The 23,854-nt window shown below is 39.7% G+C and overlaps 1 protein-coding gene across 2 annotated transcripts in view; it reads right to left on the reverse strand.

Moving 5' to 3' along the window:
- sbno2b (strawberry notch homolog 2b) overlaps positions 1-23,854 on the reverse strand; it is an 84,526-nt gene that overhangs the window by 7,795 nt on the left and 52,877 nt on the right. Inside the window, exons 5-22 of one of the 2 annotated variants that reach the window (XM_088350410.1) lie at positions 19,929-20,111; positions 17,868-17,954; positions 15,968-16,073; positions 15,734-15,894; positions 15,517-15,650; positions 13,303-13,393; positions 13,065-13,208; positions 12,814-12,931; positions 11,639-11,744; positions 10,940-11,093; positions 10,671-10,847; positions 9,056-9,153; positions 7,585-7,667; positions 7,315-7,500; positions 6,306-6,427; positions 6,094-6,225; positions 5,213-5,348; positions 3,328-3,440 (exon numbers count right to left, since the gene is read on the reverse strand). In XM_088350410.1, the coding sequence (XP_088206536.1) occupies positions 3,328-3,440; positions 5,213-5,348; positions 6,094-6,225; positions 6,306-6,427; positions 7,315-7,500; positions 7,585-7,667; positions 9,056-9,153; positions 10,671-10,847; positions 10,940-11,093; positions 11,639-11,744; positions 12,814-12,931; positions 13,065-13,208; positions 13,303-13,393; positions 15,517-15,650; positions 15,734-15,894; positions 15,968-16,073; positions 17,868-17,954; positions 19,929-20,111 (2,331 nt within the window). The remainder of the gene's footprint in view (positions 1-3,327; positions 3,441-5,212; positions 5,349-6,093; positions 6,226-6,305; positions 6,428-7,314; positions 7,501-7,584; positions 7,668-9,055; positions 9,154-10,670; positions 10,848-10,939; positions 11,094-11,638; positions 11,745-12,813; positions 12,932-13,064; positions 13,209-13,302; positions 13,394-15,516; positions 15,651-15,733; positions 15,895-15,967; positions 16,074-17,867; positions 17,955-19,928; positions 20,112-23,854) is intronic. The other variant, XM_088350411.1, reaches the window with a different exon arrangement.

Raw genomic sequence — 23,854 nt, forward strand, 5'->3', positions numbered from 1 at the left:
ACCGCTTTAACTGTAAGCCTTTACCGAAAACATATTATCTTGTGGTTTGCCTTTCTTGTGACATAAATGAGTGTTATGATAGTGACTTGAAATAGGTGCTTTAGTGGCTAAGCAGCCACAGAACATTTTTCTTTTGTGTTCATAATAAAAAAGCTCCTTTTTAAATAAAACCCAGTAGAGCAGGGGTGTAAAGCATGCAGCCCGCGGGCCGGATCAGGCCCAGTAAGGGTTTTCATCCGGCCCGCGAGATAACACTGGGAGAAGTGCGAAAGAAAAATGATTTGTGGTTTTAAATGTGTCCACTTGATGTCGCCATAGCCAGGTTAAAAAACAAAACAAAAAAACAACTCTAGGTTTTTTGCTTTCTCTTTTTTATCTTTCATTCTTTGTTTCTCTCTTCTTCTCTTTCTTTCTCTCGCGTCCTTTCTTTCTTTCTTCTTCTAGGTCTCTCTTTTTTCGTTATGTTTCTTATGCTTTACTTCTCTCGCTCTCTCCTCTTGCGTTTTCACTCGCTTTATTTCATTAAGACTTTGTGTATAGACAATAAAGACATTCTATTCTATTCTACTCCATCTCTCTTCTTTCTCCTCTCTTTTTCTATTTGTCTCTCTCTTTCTCAGTTTTCTTTTATCTTTCTCTCCCTCTATCTTTTATATCCATCTCTTTGTTGCTCTTTTTCCATCATTCTTTCCTCGCTCTCCTTTATTTTCTCACATTTTTATAAATATATTTCTTGCTCACTTTATTTTATTCAATATTCCCTCTTCACATATTTATCCTTCTCTCTTTCTTGTTCTTCCTCTCTTTCGTCCTCTTTTAAATTCCTTCTTTCTTTATTTCTCTCTCTCTTTTGCACTTTCTATTGCTCTCTTTTTCTGTCTCTCTCTTTTTTTCTTGCTCTTTCTCTCTCTATTACTATAACTAGGGTTTGCAAGACCTTTCTGTCCCCCGCCCCCCTTTCTTTGCCTTGCTGTCTCTTAGGGAGTAGAGATAGAGAGGTGAGGATCCCCAGTCCCCTCGCTCCCTCCACTTTAGTCACCTCTTAGGACACGCAGCGGACCACGGTGGGAAAATTCTTACACCTCCCAGGGGGAGGGCTCCTCACCACGGGAATTGTTGGTGATAGGAATGAGTGGAGAGGTGTTATGAAAGGATAGCAGGATGTTTGGACGCGTTCTAAGGGATGGGCGGGGCACCCGTATGATGCAGCAGGGGTAAACCAGCGAAAGCTGTAACCCCCCTGACCCGAGTGACATGGCCGCTTTCTCGTGTCCCGTTTCATCTGGTGGGATGAAAGCATGACCGACTTGGGCGCCGGGATGCTCAACTTGTTTGGGTGTTTGGGCATTTGGGTTGGCCATGGTCCAAAAATCTTTGTGTGTGTTTTTGCTACTTTTCCCCTTTTTTATTTGGTTTATTTTTGTATGTGTTTGTGTTGCTGTCGGTCACCCCTCTCGAGGGATATGACCAGGGTAGATATATTCTCTCTCTACTAGTCAACCCCCCATTTGTTGCATGTGGCCAAGAGTCGACTTTATTATCAAGTGTGAAGAACGTGAAGTTTGTGAAAAAGCCTGCAAAGCCAGCCTGCCATTGTCCAAGCAGTAGATGTCTTAACTGCTGATTTTGGGGTCATCCGGTGTGCCAAAGTGGTGATGTGCAGACTTGAAGTGTTTGTGTGTGTATGTGAGTAAACATTTCATAAGCTGAGCAGAGGGAACGTGGGATGTGACCCACGGATTTACCGAACATGCTTGGCAAACACAGCTGTGGCTTCCAGGAATGGACGTCCCCGCCAGCCCACCCCCTAGTGTGTCTTTTTCTGTCATGCCGTGTCACTGTGGAAATACATGTCGCTCAAGTGCATCATGGAAAGTGACCGTTGGCTTGTATATTATCAGGACAAGGGTAATGAGAAAAAAGCCTTAAAAGGGAAATTCTGGATGTCTGAGTGCCCTATTTTGATTTTGTATGTTTTTTTTGCTCAGGTGTGACTTATATGGTCTAATAACAGGTAAGCTCCAGTGGCCTACATTTGTTATCAGTCTTAGGAGTTAAAACAACCCGCTGAGGCCAAATATCTTTGCATTGGGCACCAGAATTTAGGCTGTATGTCTGCATTTAATATTACCAAATTAAAATTGGCAAACGTGACAGGATTGTCAGACGCCAAACATTGATACAATATTTTGTTTTGCCATTGCAAAATGTTGCATCTGTCACGACCAGCACACAGGGCAGACCCAATCTATTAAAAGAAAGAGGAAGGGCAGCGCCCGCGATCCGATGCTCACTGGACGCGGGAAGCAAGTCGTTCTCGCACTCGGATTGTGATCCGAATACGAAAGTGGATCTTCCGTAGCGAGCGATGGCGGTGTCAGGGATGGAAAAACAGGTCGGTAGCCGAGACAGGGAGAGCAAAAGCGTGGTCGGGGTGTGAAACGAGTCGGAAGCCAAGACGGGAACGTAGACGTAGTCGGGATCAAAAATGGGTTGTAAGCCGGGAAGGGAGAGCAAACGTGGTCGGGATCAAAACAAACTGGAGCAAAAACGGGACAGGAGGGAGTCGGGGTCGAAAATGGCTTGCCTTGTATAAACAGAGGTTGGCAGACAGACTGACAACAGGAGAGTCACAGGACAGGGTTTAAATAGGGAGAGGGAGCCAATCAGATAGCCCGCAGTGGCTGGCGCCAAATGAGCGGGCACAGGTAATTAAAATCTGTAATCATGACAGTATTGCCGCCAAAGCTAATGTTTAGAGCAGAGGTGAGCAAACGATAGCCACTGTCTGCAGTGTGTTTTAAAAGCGGTATTTGAAAGTCAGTGTACTTGGCTGGGTGCTTCAGTTGAAAGCACAAGACGGACCAAAAGAGAAATAATTAAAAGTTCCACTGAACAGTAACAGTTAACATTTTTAATCACAAATTTGATGTCTTAATGCTTTCTTTTTCTTGGTATTATAATTGTATTATTTATTTATTTTGTTATTCATTCTTGATATTCATTTTCTAAGGTTTTATTTTGTACTGGGGAAAAAAGGTTATTTGAATACAGCGACATGGCTTCATAAGAGCTTTTTTCTCTGCCAAACCCGATGTTGCTAAATTTTACCAAGATCCCAGCTCCAAAGTAAAAGGAGTTTAGGACACATTTCCTACTGCATAACTCATATGTAAATTGGTGTAATAAAAGAAGGAATATTTGTTAAGCTTCTCTTACATAACGGGACAATGTGGGTGAAACACAACATTTTCCCATCACAGCTAAGTGTGTATCAGTGCACTGCATACAAACATCCACTCCCACACACACAACCTAAATATTTACCAGGCTTTCCAGTCTTTTCGCCACAATGGAGGCGAAACGTCTTTCACCGGCTAACTCCGAGATGAGGAAGATGTACTCTGGAGCTGTTACTTGATTCGACCGATGGGTACGGCCTGAAAAATCAAACAATCGAACCCAAAAAATAGTAGATGATATTAAGAGCTACACATCAAACGTGTGATAACATGATAGGCTCGACATCAAAAGACAAACAACATAATTTGAAGTTCTGGAGCCGAAGCCCAGATCTGTGGGTAAAACTTGGAGTACACATTAAAATTCAGGGTTCGTACACCTTTTCCACGGCCAAATTCAAGCACCTTTTTAAGGACTTTGCATGACAATTTTGCAATTTCTCCAGTACCATTAAAATAAGAAATCCACTGTGAATCAATCTACACCCCTGTTGTTTGAGGTAAAAAAGTGCTGCATGCAGAACAGTGAACCAGATACATTTGATGAATCCCAAACGAAATATTAAACCAGCAGCTATCATTCATTGAATGGGACATAGAAGTCTAAATGAGACTGAGTTTCTGTGTCCCATTTCATTCGTGTTTGCCACCATCTCTGTTTGGTATATGGTAGCCTAGATGGTAGGGCGCCCGCTCCGAGACTGGGAGGTCGCTGGTTCAAGCCTCGGCCGTGTCATACCTAAGAATTACAACATTGGTACTCATTGCCTCCCTGCTTGGCGCTCGGCATTAAGGGTTGGAATTGGGGGGTTTGGTCACCTAATGACTCCCAACACAGCAGTTGGGTCTAAAATGGCTGCGCCCTGTTTGGCTGCGGCTGCATCGGCTCGCTACAGTACGGGTCAGGTGTAACGACATTTTGTTCTGTGTGCATGGTTACAAAGAATGACAATAAAAGTAAATTCTTCTTCTTCTTGTATTACATTTCCTAGTTATTTTGCTTACTGACACTCAATGACGTCAAACTGTAGAGAAAAGAAAGTCCATATTTTTATAGTTTAACCTATGTGTTTATTAAGGCGTGTCGGCGTAATTTTTAAGCAGACTTGTTTAATTCTTTCTTCATTTAATGTGTGGCCTATTGAGTAACTGCCCAGAAACATGGCAACAATTTCAAGCCTTTATAAACACTTTCAAGCACTTTTCAATCCTTGGAAATTAAAATAGAAGCATTTACAAGGATTCCAAGCACCTGTACGAACCCTGTAAATGACTGGACAATCAAATTAGATCGAGTCTGGACAAAAAGCCACACTATATGCTTCCCAAATTTAAGTCTTAAAATGATCCTAACGTGCATGTTTTGTAACCTTGGCCTAAACCACCATACCGCTATCCTTACCCTTTCTGATATCAAACAAGATTTATTAGTACTACTATAATTTTTCAATGATGTAGTTTATGATCACGAGAGGCTTTTAAATCACAGCTCTTCTGAGGTTTTATTTGTTGACAGAACAGCACGGCCAATTTGTCCCAGAAGCCACATGGTCCATGTTTGAATCAACAACCATCTGCCTAAAGGAGATTTCTGGAGTCGGGTATAAAAAAGGCTCATTTATCATACATAGACTCAGCAATACACAAACACACAATCATACATGCACACAAACACACAAGTACTGCTAATGGAAATAATGAATTGAGCTGTTAGCCCAACAATGGCCCTTAACAATAACCCCATTAGAGATACAACAACATAAAATTGTCCACCACGGACAGGGGAGGGAGATCATGTGTTGGACTAATTGAAAACAATTGAGCACTTGCATTAAACAGTCAAATGAAAAATGAAAAGTCCCTCTGCGTGAGATAAATGTAAGTATTTATGTTGTACTGTTTCAGCCAGCAAACACACAACCGCCATATACAAACGTTCTCAGTAGTGCCTGCGATTAACTTGGACTCACCAAACTGCTGAATGGCCCTGTCTGCACTCCAAGGTAGCTCCAATGTCATGTGGACACGCCGCCGCTGGTTTTTTACCCTCTTGTCCGCCTGCAGGGAAATTCCAGAGCTGGCCGCTTCGGAGATGATGGCCACCAGCTGGGGTTGAGGGGAAAAAATGCAAGATAAATTGTGTGAAATCAAACATCTTGGAATATTTGACTGGGAAATGCCATGAAGGGTATGTGCAGTCAAAGTTGAAGGGAAATTGGCTCTAAAATTGGGAGAGTACACAAACTATCATTTGATAGGTATTTGTGCGGACGCGGAGATAAATATATTTTTCTATCCAATGCAGAAGCTCTTTCAGACTATATAGATTGTGTATAATTCACATAGGGGGATTACCTTATGTGCGGTCCCTTCTCAAGATTTCTTCATTTTCCTCATGTTGAGGTTTTTGAGTTTTTCCTTGCCCTCATGTAGGTTTTAGATCAGGGGATGGTGTAATAATAGTCTATAGTCTGCAATAATCTGTGGTCTGTGCAGCCCTTTGAGACTCCTTGTGATAAAGGGCTATACAAATAAACATGACTTGAGTATTCTTACAGCCATCAACACAGCCCAGAAAATCAGCAGATGCTCTCTGCCCTGTCTGAATGACTGTTGCTAGGACTCTTATCCATCCTAATATTCTTTTTTATTCTTATTTTTTCTGCTTTCAAGTGTTTTATCACATTTATCCTGGGGTGTCATGTCTTATTTCATAAGCAATGTACAAAACGTCAATGCCAATAAAGACAATTGTATTAAATTGTATTCTATTGCATTCTATTCTGAACGATTGTATGCTCCATTACAATAGCCTTATTAAAATCCATGTGTAAGCTCAAATGAAACCAACCTTCTCTCCACTCATGAACCGGTCTTTCTCCTTGATGTTGATGTGATCGATGGTGAGGCCCTGCTCAGCACGCGATTCATATCGGACGCTACCGTCAGGACGCCGCACCACACGACCCTTCCGCCCAGTCATCTATTTAACCATGATAAGTAAACCAACTGTTAACCGTCCCACTTTTCGTGATGAACCTGGAGCACTTTTCCAACTCATACCTCAGAGACTTTATCGGGCCCCCCAAACTTATCAATAAGCTCGTCCAGGGTGTTGAGAGGTAGTTCTTTTCCCAGGTGTGATATCTTGTTCAGAAGATCTTGCTTCATCTCTTCTATTCTGACTGGAATTCGAAAAGGGGAGAACATTTAGAGAAGTTTATTGTCAAGGGGTACCTCTTCATACAAGCTTAATTCTTTCCAGGATCATGCTTGTAACTTGATTTACTTGTGTGAAGAGCGAATTTTACCTGTATTAAATAATTAAAAAAGAATTGGTCCACTCTTGTGATGTGGATCACCAAAATACATTGAAATGGTAACTAAACCTAAAAAAATACAGTAATCAGTTTATTATGAGCGCAGTCACGCGTTGTGCAGAGGAAGGTAGGAGGGGAACGTTTGCAGAACGGAGTCAGGGAGATTGCATACCTGTCAACTTGTACGTTTTCCCTGTATCTTATAGTTTTTTTTTAGATCATTTCAAGTTGTGTCAGCTGGTCTTACCCATTTCAACTCTAATCTGCATTGTTTTGGTCACTGAAAGCAGACGATAACGACGTAGATTGCTAATATTGACCAGGGTATTCTACATCGTATGTCTTGCTGTGAGTAAATATGTAGTGTTGTTTTAGTAAGGTTAATTTTCGCTTGAAAATGAAGATTAAAAATAATTATTAAGGGGAGCAATGTCTGCACTTACTGCATGCCTAAAATCAAAGTTACTGTAACTTTAAAAACAAATGTACACATTATACATTTTACAGCACATGTCTTATTCATTTTTTTGGTCTGTAGTAGTTTGCATGTGCAAACGGGACGAGCTGATGCTGGCGGTAAGCAGTCACAAGCGGTGTGTGGTCTTTAGTGGTAGCCTCTGCCATTGGGAATGCTCATTTTCATTTAGCGAGGACTATTTTTGTTAAAAAAAACTCGTATACCGAAATCCTTGTGTTTAAAGTTGCTTAAATAAAGAGGTACCATTATATCAGCAAACAACAGAAGCACTTACCAGTGTGGCAGCTCGTGTGGTTGACAAAGATGACATCATCGTTGTCTAGCAGCGAGTCCGGAGACGAGTTGGAATCTGTGTCCATGCCGTCAGAATCCGTGCTGCTGTCGTCGCTGTTGATGTTGATGATGCCGACGCTGTCCACTGAGTGTTTGGGTACCTTGGGATGGCGAGCTCGAGGCTTACCTAAGATCACAAGAGTAGGATATTCATTGTCATGTGTTTCTCAATGTGATCACCAAATAAAACTGGGAATGAAAGTGGGCTCACGTTTTCTCTTATTCCCGGGTGGCTTCTCTCTCCGTTGCTTCTCGGAAGGGAAATGTTTGGTGACAAGGGACTGGAAAACTCCCCTGATCAAAAGGAATTGTTACATTAATTATGAGTTCCTGTTATGAAGAGAAACATGCAATGGGTTGGAACACATTTTACATGGCCAAATTCAAGCAATTTTCAAGCACTTCCACGGCCAATTTTTCTATTTTCCAGTACATTCAAAGGAGGAAATCCAGCACCGATCAAAAGGATGTTGTTTTTTTTGTTGTTGACATTGATTACTAAAACTAAATTTGCTATCTTGATGCTAGCACAGGCTTAGTGCTATTTTGAGATATTCTTATTTGTAATCTACAATCTTTTTTGTGTCAATGGGGTGCTACAAACTGACATGAATTCTGCCGTCCTGCTTCAACAATGCACGCACAGCTTCAATACGTCACATTTGTATACAAACACGGAAAGGGCTCTATATGTGTTGGGTAATAATGGGGATGAATACGGAGGACAAAAAAGGAAAGAAATTACTATATGTTTAAAACGCAGAAAAATTCGAGTCCAAATTTGGACTCATTTTATTGATATTGATTGCTCCGAAGCAGAGTGCATTCAATTTTTCAATCTTAGAGACTGCTGATCTTTTGCTTTTTGTTTTATTTATCTTAATTTGTATTTTTTTGCATGTTTTTCAGAGGATCTGATTTCAAATTGGTTAAAATATTAATAATTTATTTGCATTTATTTATAGCACTGAAGAGTTTATATCTTTTAATTTGTATTGAATTGTTTTCCAATTTCAGGGATTTTGTGTTGTTGTTCAACATTAAATATGTTCAGTGTGTAAAAAGCTAAAATTGTTATGTATTTTACAATTTTGGTAGATATGTGAATATTTTTATTTATATTTCATGTGTTTTTTAGAGATCCCCTTGAAAACATATATGATTACTACTTACTAAATGATTTGGTGCATAATGTTTTATTATTATCGATGATCTACCAATAAAAAAAATCAAAAAAAAAAATCAGAGGAGCCGATCGGAAGCACTGAACAGAGCCAAAAAAGACAGTCCTCTTGGGTTCGACCAATAGAGGACAGTGACGCTTCACATGACAACGTCATGATGACAAGCCATCAGAGCAGACTTGTCGGAGTCATTTCCATGCACATTTTTGTTTATATTTTCTTAATTTATTGCATGGTCTTTAGAGTCAGGTTGCCAAGAAACATCGTAATGGCAACAATTCAAGCACTTCACCCAAAATTCAAGCGTTTTCCTGATCTTGAGAACACAACATTAAAATACAAGCATTTTCAAGGATTTCAAGCACCTGTACAAACCCTACGTGCAATGTGTGCTTTCATTTCTTAAATTTGGTCACATTCTTTCCAAGGGAGTATGAGAGTTGTCTTTCTAAACACAGGAAAAACATTTAAAAATGAAAACATATGGGGCTGGCTTACTCTGCGGCAGAGACGAATCGGTCAAGATGACCATCATTCTCGTCTAGAACTTCTCTGGTGCGCGACTCCCCAGTAGATTGCAAGCCAATGACGATGCACTGTGAAGAGAGCAACAAACATGCATTAAGTTGACACTTTTTTTTCCCGCACTACTAGGCACGCGGATTATACGGAACACCCCAACAGCAGTCTTCTGTCACATATTTTTCAAACAAGGCGACTATAAATCGCATAAAATTGAGACTACAGTTAGAGTTACCGTGTAACAGTTGGAGTCTTTATACGCTTTCAGGATGAATAGTGCAATGAATAATGAGTCCTAAGTATCGCTGATTACAATTGCAATACGTTGTTTGCAACGGGTATAAAACCTGGATCACGGCGGTGAGGGCAACAGTGGTATATATGACATATGAAAAGGCAATAGACCTTATTTCAGTGCCAGAAACACTTAGTTGCATAGTGAATTATGATAAGGTAAACAGTCTCTCCACTTCTTCACCTGTGTGTCAATATCCTCTTGGTTTTATAAGGCCAAGGAATGTAATAGAGCCTGTATAGCATTTTGTTAAGAATTTGGGGTTTTGTCTTTCGCAATATTATTGAAGCAGAAGCGAAAAAAAAGAGAGACTGTTTAATTTATCAGAACGCACTACGAAAATCAGTGTTTCTGGTATTGTGAGTGAAAATAGTGTGAAAATGATATATGATCCAATACCTTTTCATATGTAATATTTACCACTTGGGCACTAATGGTAAAGTATTGGCATACTCACCGCCATAACCACGCATAATATTGAATTTGGGCCAGCTACGATTATTGATTGATCAAGCAGTCCTTAAACACAGAAGTAAGCTGTAAAACCTCGTTTAGTAACACACACCTATAATGACTGTATTTATTTCCAATCATCCATCCATCCATTATCTGCACCACTTATCCTCAGTAGGGTTGCGGGGGTGCTGGAGCCCATCCCAGCTGTCTTCTGCCAGTGGGCAGGGGACACTCTGAACTGGTTGCCAGCCAGTCGCAGGGCACACAGGGACAGACAATTCACGCGCTCATTCACACTTAGGGACAATTTGGACCGGCCAATAAACCTGACATGCATGTTTTTGGAATGTGGGAGGAAACCCAAGCAAGCACGGGGAGAACATGCAAACTCCACACAGGAGGTACAATCTCATGACCTCAGAACTGTGCCGCTAACCACTGCGCTGTCGTGCTTCCCCATCTCCAATCATATCCACCATATTTTGCGGCATATAAGGTGCCTGGGGTTATGAAACACACTTTCAAATTTCTGGTCAAACTAGGGTTTTTAGGTGTCTTGTAGTCGGAAAATCCGGTAAGTTTTATTTGATACTTAATTGTGGGTGAGCCGAGTGCTTTGTGAACATTTTAAACTGGTTGCCACATGGATACCAAGAAAGGAGTCATTAATGAATATAACATGGAATGAATGAGGAAGCCAGATTAGAAAAAAAAGAAATAGCACACGGAAATAGAGAAACTTTTTTGCACGTCGACGAGCTAATATGCCAATATTTGCTCCTCATTTCCACACAGTATGCAAACTTGATGACTCAGTGTTCCAGTGCGAATTGTGCTGACCTTTCCTGCCTCCAGCTCTTTCTTGGCCAACTCCACTAAGCAGCGGACCTTGGCAGCTATACAGAGGTATTTGAAAAAACGCTGGTGAGATGACCAGAACTGGCCCCACAGGGACTTCCGGCTGACCAGGCCCAAGTCGTCGGCGGCGCGCATGAAGACCTGCAGTGCTTCCGCCCACTATAGAAAAAAAGAAAGAAAAAAAAACTGTCAAAGTCAAAAAGGAAGTTTGCTTTTGTTGACGAGAGAATGACGTTGTTTGTGACGCGTACCAGTCTGGCGGCTTTATTGTAGACCAGCTTGAAGTCGCTGTCCAGTCCGATCTCTTCAATGCGAAAGGACACCCCTGAGAAGCTCAGCTGCCTGGCTATGTACATCCCGCTCACTTTCATATCCATGGCAACAATCTCCATGGCACCCACACCTCTGTACATAGTAAAAAAAAATGATTAGTTGTATTTCAACATATAAGATTATAGTTGTAGAGAAGACACAACCAAGTTGTGCTGCGACTTCTATAGACACCAAAGTATATCCTAATTATGGAAAGGTACAGAGGAGACAAGACTGTTATGCTCCTATATTATAGCAACGAAAATCAGTTTCTGGTTTTGTGAGTGAAAATAGTGTGATAATGATATAAGATTCAATACCTTTTCATATGTAAGTTCAACAAAAACACCTTATCAGTACCAGAAACACTGAGTTGCATATCAGGTGTTTTTGTTGAACTTTTCTATGATATTGAATTTAAATGCGATGTGCCTCCATTGCCATGTAAAACTTTCATCAACGGCATGAAAACAAAGGCTGGTATATCCACCAATCAAAGAACAACTTCTAACCCTACACGGTGCGGTTAGATGAAGCCCAGTATTGGCCACAATATGAGTAAATGGGCTGTATCTTACGAGAACAGGAAAACCTCAAAGATACTTTGACTTGTTTGACGAACGTAAGAGACCGCAAACCTTTTTTCGATGGCGTGCAAGAAGTCGTCAAAGGCCCTGAAAGGCGTGCCCTCACCCCAAATACCCAGGCGGCTCATGTAGATCATGTTCTTTGGCTCGGAGGCACCTGGGTGACAAAAGAAAAAGGAACAAAAAATTGACATTTGCTAAGCTATAAGACTGGAACAAGTTGAGTATAATATTTTGTTCCCAATCAGATTACAGTCATATCTCTACATACAAGCTCAATATGTTCCAGGATTGTGCTCATAGCTCAAATTGCTTGTGTAACTAACAAACTTTCCCGATATGAAATAAAATCGAATTGGTCCGTTCCCGAAATACCAACCTAAATAGCTATAAAACAAATCTCCTTGATCACTAAAAAGACAGTCATACAGTTGTGCGGAGGTGCGGGAGTAGGAAACGGGAGCCTGTGAGGAGTGATGGCATATGACTTCTGATGAAATGTAAGCATTTATTGTACCCTTGAAATTAAAGTTACTGTAACTTTAAATTAATGTGAACACACATGATTTTTTACAGAACATTTTTTGGAGGTTTCAGTTTTCATTCTTCACTTTCATCAAACCTTACCCTTTTCCCCTCCCCCCAACTCATGGCTAAGGTCACAAAAAGGAGATGCTATAAAATGTGATTAAAGAGATCCCATCCAAACAAACTTGCAGCAGAATGCAGCAGGTATAACCACGGGTACGGAATTAGGTCAGAACTTAAGTAGCTCCCCGATTTTTTTTTTTGCATTAGATTAAAACATGTCAAATACAACATTAATTAAATCAACTTAAAACAAAAAGTGCATCAGAATTTTGATGGAGCTCGCAAATTAAAGTGAGGGCACTCCTGTTTTAGAGCCAGATTGACAAACTAATGTTATGGTAACAGCTAATCACTCAGCCTTCCACCTTAGCTTGCTTTTTATGTTCTCTCTCAGTCACAAACACACACACTTAATTGACAAACTAATAGTATGATAAAAGCTAATAAATCAGTCTCCACAATTAACGACACTTTTCACCCCATCTCATAATCACACACATGCTTATCCACCACGGACTTTTTAAATTCTCAATATTATCATCAGTCGTGATTCACAGGCATGTCTGGAATCAAGAGTTAGCAGAGCTGCCGGTGTCAACCTCTAGTTTGATCATATTGTTTTGAATCTTATGTACCTGTGGCACTGGCATACACCACTCTGGCCCGTGGCAGCTTGTTTTGCAGATCAAGCACAGCCTTGCCCATCTTTGTTGATGTAGCATTCTTGGCTTTGTGGCATTCATCAAAAATAATCTGTGAGGAGAAAGCTGGTCAAGGGCAAAGCAACACAAGGAGGCAGAGGGAAGTGAGTGTGTTGAAGGAGGAATACACAACACTCCACATTTGGAGGAGGAATTTGTGCGTCATCTGGAAAGTGAAAGGATACAACTCCGTCAAAATCTGGCTTGCACCAGTCCAGGATCTGTTTAATCCGGGTGCGGTGCTGCCCTCCTGCCTGGCTTTCGCCAATCAGCGCCGAGTAGGTCGCAAAAAGGACTCCTTCTGAGGTAGCTGTGTCTCCATACTTAATCTGCAAAACAGTCACACGGTCACCCACCGCTCCTTTGCTCCGGTGGGTTTTTTTTTCCGCATGAGAGCTTTCCTTCATTAACACCTGCACTTACTTTGTTTAAGGCATGCACAGGAATAGTCGTTGCGTCTATGTCTTTGAGATCTCGCTCTGCATCAAATTTCAGGTCATTGGATATGCTGAACCTGCGGGCAGGAACAGTAGGATTAGTCATTCAGTGTATACGACTGGACAGAATAAATTCAGGCACATGTAAATCAAGTGATGTGGGCCGCGTGCATGAATTTCATTCCAGTTGAAAGAGGACAGGCGCTGACGGAGAGGTGAGCTCACTTCCTGTTGGGTTTTGTCGCGTGCAAAGCCTACAACTAAGTTGTGTTTATCATGAGTCACGACTCATATTTTGGAATTTAAGTACATGTACTACCCAAAACAACTTTGTAAAAAGGATGTTCCCCCAAAGCCATTCAATTCATGATATTATCTGTGCACCTGCTATGTCATCGGTATAAAACTAATAAACATTTTTCATTGCGTTTGCTATTTTCACTCTTAAAAAAATACGCACATTCCTTCCCAAAAACATGCTATTCTTGGTTAGTGTAGATCAGATACTCAAAACAGTTGGAAGGAAGAGGTGTGAAAAGGAAATTGGAAATTATCTATCAAAATATAATGCATTATTGTTTCAGTTAAATACAGAGCAGACAGCGAATATAAATGCTTTTACATTAGACAGAAAAACGAAGATAATACACCAACTGAATCTGACATTTTGGTTTGATTTTGTAAAGATAAATGTGAGGAATAATATTAATGTAGCCTTTTGGGACATGTTATATCTTAAAAATTGCATACATTTGTCAAGAGTTCACAAGAAACTGTGTTATGTGTCACAATACCACACAAAATAGATATTGGTTGGCTCCCTTAACCACATTGGTCGTGGGGGCACCAATTCATGTGGTGTGTCTTAGCCAAGTACAGCTTGGTGACACCCATGCCTCTCCAGGCCAACAAATGTTTCCACCTGGTTTCGAACCGGGGACCTTTTGCTCTGCTAACGAATCCGCTAACCACTGCACTACAGAAAGAAATATGAAAACAGGAACCTTCAAAGTCTGAAAAGGAAAGAAGGAAAGTGACTGACTGCTCTATGACAATTAGAAACAATGCAAATATTCTGAGGGAACAAGGATATTGTGTAAGAAAGTGAGAAAATAAAAGCAAAATATTAAGATAATTGCTGTAGTGCAAATTAATATGTGGAAATGTATTACATGTATTCCTGTTGAGAAATTAAAATCTAGAAATAAGAATTGACACCATTTTTGAAATTGTAATCCGAGAATCTCTCATTTATCAATCCGGCCTCTTAATGAATCTGTTGCTGATTATTTTATAATAAAACCAGTTCATAGGTTTGCTACAATTACTGATAGTTTTCTTTTCACATGAACACTCCAGTTACACAATACATTGCCTTTGGAACCTGACATTTTTTTACATAATTTTTCTCCTTTAAATGTTTATTATGTGTTTATCTTGTTTATCCGGGAGTGTCATGTCTAATCTTGTTGCAAACAATGTTCACCAAATTGTTATCAATGACAATTAAGACTATTGTATTCGATTTACAGGTAGCTAACATCTAACTTGTGACTTGCTCAACATGCTTACTCCCACTCTATTTATGAACGTGGCCAGCAATGCTAATTTTTCCGTGCAAATGCTCGTTTTTGTTTATACCTCAATTTCTGGCACTACAGCAGGTAGCAGCCCAGCAATTGGTAAGACAGTGTTAGCATCCAGCCGGCACAGCAAATTACCATAACACTCAGTAACTAGTTACTGTTTTGGCAGTTGATGGCGCCGTCATAACGTATTTACAACCAGTTGATCAGAACTGATCCCGGTCGTAAGTCGGATGTTACCTGTAAAATGTGACGAGCGCTAATATTTCAATAATGTAATTGTATCAATTAAAGAAAATGCAGGTTCCCACAAATTTGAATGCAAACACGGCAAGATAGTATATAAATAAGGGTTCAAAACATAAATAGTACCTCATCAACACGCGATGCGACTCCAGTATATTTAATTTAAGTTCATAAACCTTGCTATTTACAGACTATAAAATCTTATCTTCTGTGAAATTCAATTTAGACTGAGGTTAGTGTTTCACATGCAGCCCCTGAGGGGTAAGTAGTAGCTCACCACTGTGATACACAAATAGCCTGCCAGTCTGCAGTTATTGATACTAGGTCATCCAGCATTGATAAGAAATCTCATCAAATGAAACACTCACCATAGTGATTTTTTTCTTCCTCTAAGGTAGTTTTCCAGGATGATTCCAGCAACAGTCCGTCCCTTTCCCACACCGGCTCCATCTCCAATCAGGAATCCCGCTCGCTGGTTGTTCTGTAGGATGACCTCGTGTTGCTGACCATACAAAGGAGATTGATTATTGGTCGTAGTGAAAGGGAACGTTTTCTGGTAGACATCTCTGGCGTGTGAACGTGTACCTGACAGGCATAGATGATGGCTTCAAGCTGGAGTGCCGACAACATACCGCTTTTAATGGTGGACTCAGGTATAATGAGAGTATACGTGATGTCTGGAGGAGGGACACTGGACAGCGTGTTGGTCTCCACCACTATGTCGGGATGGGAAATTCCGATAGTGGCTGAGGAGGAGAAATGAGTTTTGTTTGAACAGAGTGCATGGCCGCTATTTCGCCATAGAGTCTAGTGACCTACATTTGGAAGGTCTGTACTCAGCATACGTGTCGACATGGCCCAATTCCTCTGAATCCTCTTCTTCGGCTTCCTCCTCCTCCTCGGGGGGTGACTGGGTTCTCTGAGTCTGGCAACACCAAAATCAACACTCAACTGAAACCATACGGGACCATTCACAGTGTATTTACTTAAGTTATTTTTTTTTCTTACTTACATTAAGTAACAAAACAAGTGTTAGTAGCAAAAGGGGTAAGGATGTCACAATAAAGAGATAAGCGGGAAATATGTGCTTAAAATCTCAATCTGCACCGCAAAACGATAAAATCCTTGAGGGTCTCTGCAAAGTGAAAGCTATGAGATTTCGGAAGTTCTACTTTAGGATAAAGAAGTAAAAGTACAGAGAAAAAGGAAGAATAACTACGATAAGACAGTTATATTACTTTAAAACATAAAAACCAATGCACTACAGAAAAAAATCTAACTTGTGACTAAAAAGTTAGTACAAAATACAAACAGGAAAATAAAGAGGTCTATGGCATGCTGTTTGAATTCAGCTTAGTAAAATGTATCTAGCAACTAACAACAACAATAAAAAAGCAGACATCAAGCAATATAAATTAACCTTTTTTGTGAAGACAAAGCCACAAACAAAAAGCCATAACATTACATTACTAAAACTTTACTAAAACCCTGCGATTATCCCTCTTTTGAACTTATCATAATATACCTAATATTGCAACAAATTATTCCGATATTTTTCCAAATGTCATCGCACATTACACGGCCTTTAATCTCTTTGCATTTACTCACTTGTATAAGTCTATCACAATAATGTCAAATTTCTGAGTGAAAAGATATGGCAAAAATACAAATGAATAAAAAATGAGATGAGGTGAGTCTAAAACACATTGGTGAGGAAGATACAAGGTGACGGTTGCCATGGCGCCCAATTGGTCCCGCCCGTGTGGCACCAGCTGCAGCTCAATGACAAATTGGCTTTCTGTCCATTTAAGCTCAGTGCTCTCATTTTTCCTCTGTCAGTCCGTCAACAAACCTCTGCCCCGCAAGACCTGGGTTTTGACTCGGTCCTCTTTTCCTGATGGTATTCCCTGTCCAGTATTGTACCAGTTCATTTTTATCCTGTTTAATATCGATTTCCAGTTTCGTTCCTGTCTATTTTTGTCCCGTTTATTATTCTCTCCAGTTTTCGCCTGTCTAGTTTGTCCTGTTTATTTTCGATATCCTGTTTCATTATCTATCCTGTCTGTCCCATCCTGTCCGGTATTGACCCCATCTGTCCGATATCAATTCGGGCAATAGGTATCGATCTCGTCGATCTCTGGCTTCCTGCCATTCCACGCAAGACTGCTGCCTAACGTGCTTGACTCCCCTTTTACCGTTAATTAAAAGGCTTGTGTGAGGAACGTCACGTGTTTGAGTCCTGATCTGGTTCTGGTTCATGACATGAAACAGGAAACGCCATAAAATGAAATTGTACTGCTCAATTTTTTTTCCTCATGAAAACTAAATATTTTATTCTTACATATACAAATTGATATTTCTAAGCCATTTTTCGAATGAAAGACTTTTTCCCCTTTTGTATTTTTTTCCCGTTTTAATGTGTCCCCATTTCTGCTTTGTCTCAGCCTGTCCTCCAGTGCAGTTGCAAATTGGATGCAATGCTTACATCATCAAGGATAATACAAAATGAAATAAATAAATAAAACAAAAGGATTAAAATCTGCTGGTCTCAGACAAGACGAAATGCTGCTGACGCCCTGGCAAATTTTTGCTCGATTTAAACCACCGACGGCAGCAGGGACAAAGAGTCCAAAACGACGTAATACGTGCGCACATTTGAGAGGAGCAAACACAAATAGTGAAGGTTAGTATTGACGTCAAATTGCATTGATGCAGCTACCTGGAATCCTCCTAAAGGTGGCATGCTGATTATAGCGGTTATATCATCCAAACTGGCCAAGCCCTGAAACCTGCTGGAGCCTTTAAGCTGTCAACAAAAACAATAAAATAAAGAAACACAAACTCATATGGATGATGGAAAAAAAAAAAACAGAGAAAAACTGTGAAGGACTGCTTTTTATGGTGTTCACTCAGTAAATTGCATATTTTTGTATACCTAATGTGGACATACAACTAAAGATATGGGGTTCAAGATGCTACCAGCCTTTTTACAAAATATCAAGTACTCGCGACTTAGGCATATACCAATTACTGATGCCAAGTCAATGAGGCCTTCTTTTGGTTTCGCCTCAGGGATTCAAAATGTGAGGTTTTCATGTCAAATGTTCTTTTTCAGTTTCAGCAGAAGCCCATTAGGGTATAATTTTATAATAAATGCAAAGATACATTAGAACATGGCTGCAAAATAAAAGTGCATTTTGATTGAAAAACATGTAAATCTGACATTAAAAGGCGGATAAATAAATAAACAAATGAAACTTAGAATAAATATTCACCTGTCTGTAAGTTTGTAGATAATTATAACAATATACAGTGGTACCTCTTCATCCGAGCGTAATTCGTAATTCATGCAAGTAGCTGGAATTGCTCATGTAATGAGCAAATTTTCCCTACATGAAATATTGAAAACTTAATTGATCCATTCCTTTTCTCCCAAAACCATCAAAGTGAACCCTAAAGTGACAGAGATCGCATACCTGTAAATTTTTTTAAATAATTTCAACTTGTGTACGCTGTAAAAAAAATTGTGCAGAAAACAATTTAAAAAAAACTTGTTTTGTGTTAGACAAATCTCTTCTTGCTAATTTGGCGCTAATCTGAATCGTAATCGTAGATTGCTAATATTGACTGATATTCTACATAGCCTAACTTGCTGTAAATAAATAAATGCCCCGCTGTGTTTAGAAGGTTTATTATCGGCTTTTTCATTGCAAAATTCAAGCAATTTCTAAGGACTTCCAAAGCCGATTTTGCAATTTCTCAAGTACCATTAAAAGAAGAAATCTGGTGTGAATCATGGATTCTTCAGATCCACAAATATATCTTGGATTTACAGATGCTAATTTTAACTGTGTTTGTGCATTTATCAAGACATGAGTTGAATAAATCACAAAAATATCTGTGGATCTAAACAATATGTTTACATTACAATTCACCAATGGGAAACGCTACCTTCATTTTTTGCACTGCCCATAATAAATGTCCATAATTGATACGTAATCCTTGCACTTATACACATTTCGTAAAGCCCTGTATAGGAGTAGCATGCATCCTCTTGGGCGCATAAGGGCGATGCCGCTTCATGGGACAATGCCGTACAAACTAATGCCAGCTTCCATTAATCACGAGGGAAGAAGTGCAATGGCAAAGTGAAGGCATCAGAAAGGAGTGTCTGCCTCATTTTTAAGCAGACTTGGTGAGAAACATGGTGACAATCTCAAGCTTTTACAAGAACTCCACCCAAAATTCATGCACTTTTCAATCTTCAAACATTAAAATTCTAACATTTTCCAGAAAACAGAGAGCAACTAGCTGGGGTTGACAGATATGAACTCGAAAGTTGTTGACGATACGTAAGCGCTTACTGTGCACTTTAAATTAAAGTTACTGTAACTTTAAATAAAAGTATGTGCAAAACAATTTTTTTTGCTTGTAGTAGCTTGCATGCGCAAACTGGATAAGCTGATGCTGGCGGTGAGAAGTCAGGGGCGGTTAGCGGTCTCTATTGGGGTATGCTCTGTGAATGCTTGTGACTGGGATTTTCCTTTGTATGATGAGTAAGATTTTTGTTCTAAACATAAAATCTTGTGCTTAGAGGTGTTACTATAAAGAGGTACCACTTTGTATGATTCTATTTTATTAAATCAAAAATAATGCAACCTAATCAAAGCTATAGGGCAATAAGCACAGTGTTGACGTTTGACTACTGCACACATTCTTATGTAAAGTAAGTAAAATATGATTCCGGTCATGAGCTAATACTTCATAAGTATCCACTGACCTCCAGTTGGTTCTGTGTTGGTATATTCGTGGCGGTGTTACTTGTGCTAACGTCCCAGAGCGTGGGCACCGTGTCCAGGTGGTCGGTGCTGATAAAGGACTGCGCGTCGGCATATTCGGACAGCGAATCGGCGGGAGACGAGAACAGGGAATTGGTGGAGAGGTCATCGATGCAGGACAGGTCCTGTGCACGGAGAACAGAAGTTTTGAGTTGTAAGGGAAAAGCAAGTGAAACTCATACATAATCGTAATTTTGCATTTGACAAGTTTCTGAAAAATATTAAATAATGGACACATAAAAAATATCCATTAGTAGTTGGGTCCTATAATACACTATTAGCATGAGTGGACTAAAAAAAGAGTAAATATCAGATTTTTCTAAGCCAAAGACTCATATTCCCAGCTAAACACGAAGTAAAAAATGTGTACATAGAGCAATGGTTCTCAAAAAGTGGGGTGCAAGGGGTGCCTGGAACTGGAACATTTCTTTGTCCTAAAAAAAAAAAGTGTAATTGCACCTCCGATCCATTAGGGGGCGGTCTCATTGGCAGTGTGCGCTAAGCAGTGAAGCATCAACACTTTGCACATACATAGCGCAGAGAATGAGTATGAAGTGTAGATACGTGTTGCAGATCCTTCAGTGACCCCTTAAAAAATATAGAACGAGTATGAGGAGAAGAAAAGGCAAAAACGAAAGTATCCCGAAAGCTAAGACGAGGAGTCTACTTAAGCATATGTAAAATTGGGTTCACTGCAAACACTGCTGGACGAGTAAAGACCGGGGTCCTTGCTATCTTTATAAATGTTGGCAGCGGGCAACAAGAAGAAACATTGACAGACATTACATTCCTATCAGGCTGATAAGATGGTTGAGTTTTTTTTGTTGTTTTTTTTGCAAAAACATGACGAAAAAGGGCTTGGATTTGGGATGGACATTGGTGACGTGTGATCAACAATATCAAGCTATCGTTGTTTTGTCCCCACCAATATTATGTGATCACTTTGGAAAAAAGAGATCAATATAAGCAACACAAACATAATTAAATCACATTCTTTACTGAAGCTCTGACGCATAGGACGAATGTTTTGGTGGTACCGTTCCCCTATTTCACTAGTGTTTTATTTATGATTTGGACCTCACCAATGATCATTTCAAATCTACTTCCTTAGTGCCAAATATCGACAACAATCATCCCGCTTTGAGACTCAATAAACCAGCGAGTGTTGTTGGCATCATAGACTTGAGCAGGAGCTGAGAGTTGCTGTCTCCGGCTTTGAAAAGATGCGTGCAGTACTGCAAAAACACGCTCATTGTAGCTATTAATCTTGACATAATCTTTGATGAATTATCTTGTTTTGTAGGTTAAAGTTATTTTAATGGTGTGCCCTTAAGCTAATGTTGTTCCGTTTGAATGCATTATCATTTCGTAATATCATGTAATTTTATTTTTCAGTATCACATGGTTTGACATTTCAGTCAAAAAATTCCTTTTTTACGGATTTTTGTTTTATTTTTTCAATTTAGGATGCGCTTTAATTTTTTTCTGTTGCAGTTAATAAAGTCAAGTCATGTCATGTTTATTTGTGACGCCCTTAATCACAAGAAGTCTCAAAGGGCTGCACAGACCACAGACTATTACAGACTACAGACTATTATTACACCGTCCCATGATCTAAAACCTACATGAGGGTAAGGAAAAATTCAAAAACATGTCAAGTCAAGTCATATCTATTTGTTTGGCCCTTAATCACAAGAAGTCTCAAAGGGCGGCGCAGACCACATATTATTGCAAACTACAGACTATTATGACACCATCCCATGATCTAAAACCTAAATGAGGGCAAGGAAAAACACAAAAGCCTCAGCATAAAGAAAATGAGGAAACCTTGGAAAGGGACCACATATGAGGTAGTCCCACTTCCAGGATGACCAGACCAAAATGGATGTTACATTAACAACCAATAAAATTAAAAACAAAATAATACAAGTATAATAAAAATAAAATAAAAGCTATTCTTCATTGTAATGTGGTACATATTTCTTTCTTTCTTTTACTTTCTAGTACGTAAAAAGGATACTGTTTTAGACAGAAGTGTACTTAATACGATTTTATAGACGAATCATACTAAGGGGTGGGCGATGGGGGGCACAAGAGGTTTTCTTCTTCCAAGTGGGGCGTGACAGAAAATAATCAAGAAGCACCGACATAGAGCAATGCCAAGTTCTACTCATATACATTTACTCATTTTTTTTCTATGCTTGTCCATCTTTATTGTGTTCACATAAAACTGACCTCTTTGCCAAATCGATTTAGTATTGATGTTCATCACATTATTAACAACCAAAAAAGGGGAAAAAATCTTTAGCCTCATCATTTACTGCATACAAATAGGAGCGCTTGTTCCATTTTACCCATACCTGCCTTCCCCCAATCTCCTTTTTATGCATATTTTCTCCAAGCAATTAGCATAGCGTGCACTTTAACTAGCTTCCCGCAGGAACCCCCTCTGACCCCAAGGGACTTATAAAAATGGATGTGACCAGCTAGGAATGAAGTAATGGGGGACGGGGACTATTGAGCTCAGCCGAGGACAGCAAGGTGACAAAAGGCAAAGACGGCATGCTGACAAAAACAAAATACAATGGAATCACTGACTAGTAACGTTAAAAGTCAAAGAATGAACAGTTTGAAAAGCAGTTAATAAATGAATACAACAATAATATTATATTTAAAAATTTTAATGACTCACACAAACGGTCTATCTCATTCAACTGGTAAGAATACGATGCATAAAAAAAGAGGCAACATCGGAGGCAAATTCGCCGGATCAAATTGGCATAGTGTATTTTTTTATGTTTTTATCCTTTTGCACATATTTATCTTTTTAATTTGATTTACCTGCACTGAAAGCAGAAGCCCTGAACTTTGGTTATACTATAATGACAATAAAGGCCATTCATTCAATTATGCATCAAAATACGGTCTAGAGGCGCCCTCTGCCGGACCACAGTGCTACTACAAGTTCGTCACCGGCCCAAGAAGAGGTTTCACAATAAAATGTGGTCTCAGATCACCCTCTGCTGGATCCAAGTGGTACTACAAGCATATGCTCTCAACATTGCAACAGAATTCAATGCACACTTATTTGCATTTAATTAATGTGCTGAGTGGCGCGTTAATTGCGCGACGCAACAAATCGGTGATGAAATTTGTTGCCAAGACTTTTAACAATTGATTTTAACTTTATCAATTCTATGTTGCAGCACTACTGCTGTCACTGTCTTGTACCACGGACAGACTGAAGAGATCTTTTCTCCCTCATGCCATGAGGCTCTTTAACTCCACCCGGCAGAGTAAAGGCCCACATTAAAGCACACCCCCTACACTGCATATTACCCAATTTTATTGCAATATGTATTCTGTGTAGCACTATCTAGATACTCAATAGAACACGCTACAGTGGGTATTAGCACGTCACATTGGGTATTTGTATATTGTATTCTTTTTGCTTTATTATTGTATTGTTCTCAGCGCAGGGATGCTGCTGGAAATGTGAATTTCCCTGCAGGGATGAATAAAGTATCTATCTATGTATCTATCTACATTTAGTGTAAGACAGGTCAAAATGCTACAATCATGATGATAACACAAGCACAGTTAATTTCACCACAAAATTGGGTAATGACAAACAAAACCTCCTGAAAGGTTATGCTCGCATTAAACAACCAAAGTCAAGATCAACAATCTACAAACCCTTACAGCTATTACTGTGACTCGCTCCAAACAATATGCTAGACTAATTATTGCGGCACGTTACTCAACAGTCCCCCCCGACCATGTCTGACAGCTGTGAGAGAACAAGAAGTCGGGGCTATCCATACAAACATGACTACATGGTGTGGGAATGGGGCTCGGCGAGGGTGGA

The sequence above is a fragment of the Urocampus carinirostris genome, chromosome 12, assembly GCF_059441175.1.
Source record: "Urocampus carinirostris isolate Australia breed hairy pipefish chromosome 12, RoL_Ucar_1.0, whole genome shotgun sequence".
NCBI classification, from domain to species: Eukaryota; Metazoa; Chordata; class Actinopteri; order Syngnathiformes; family Syngnathidae; genus Urocampus; species Urocampus carinirostris.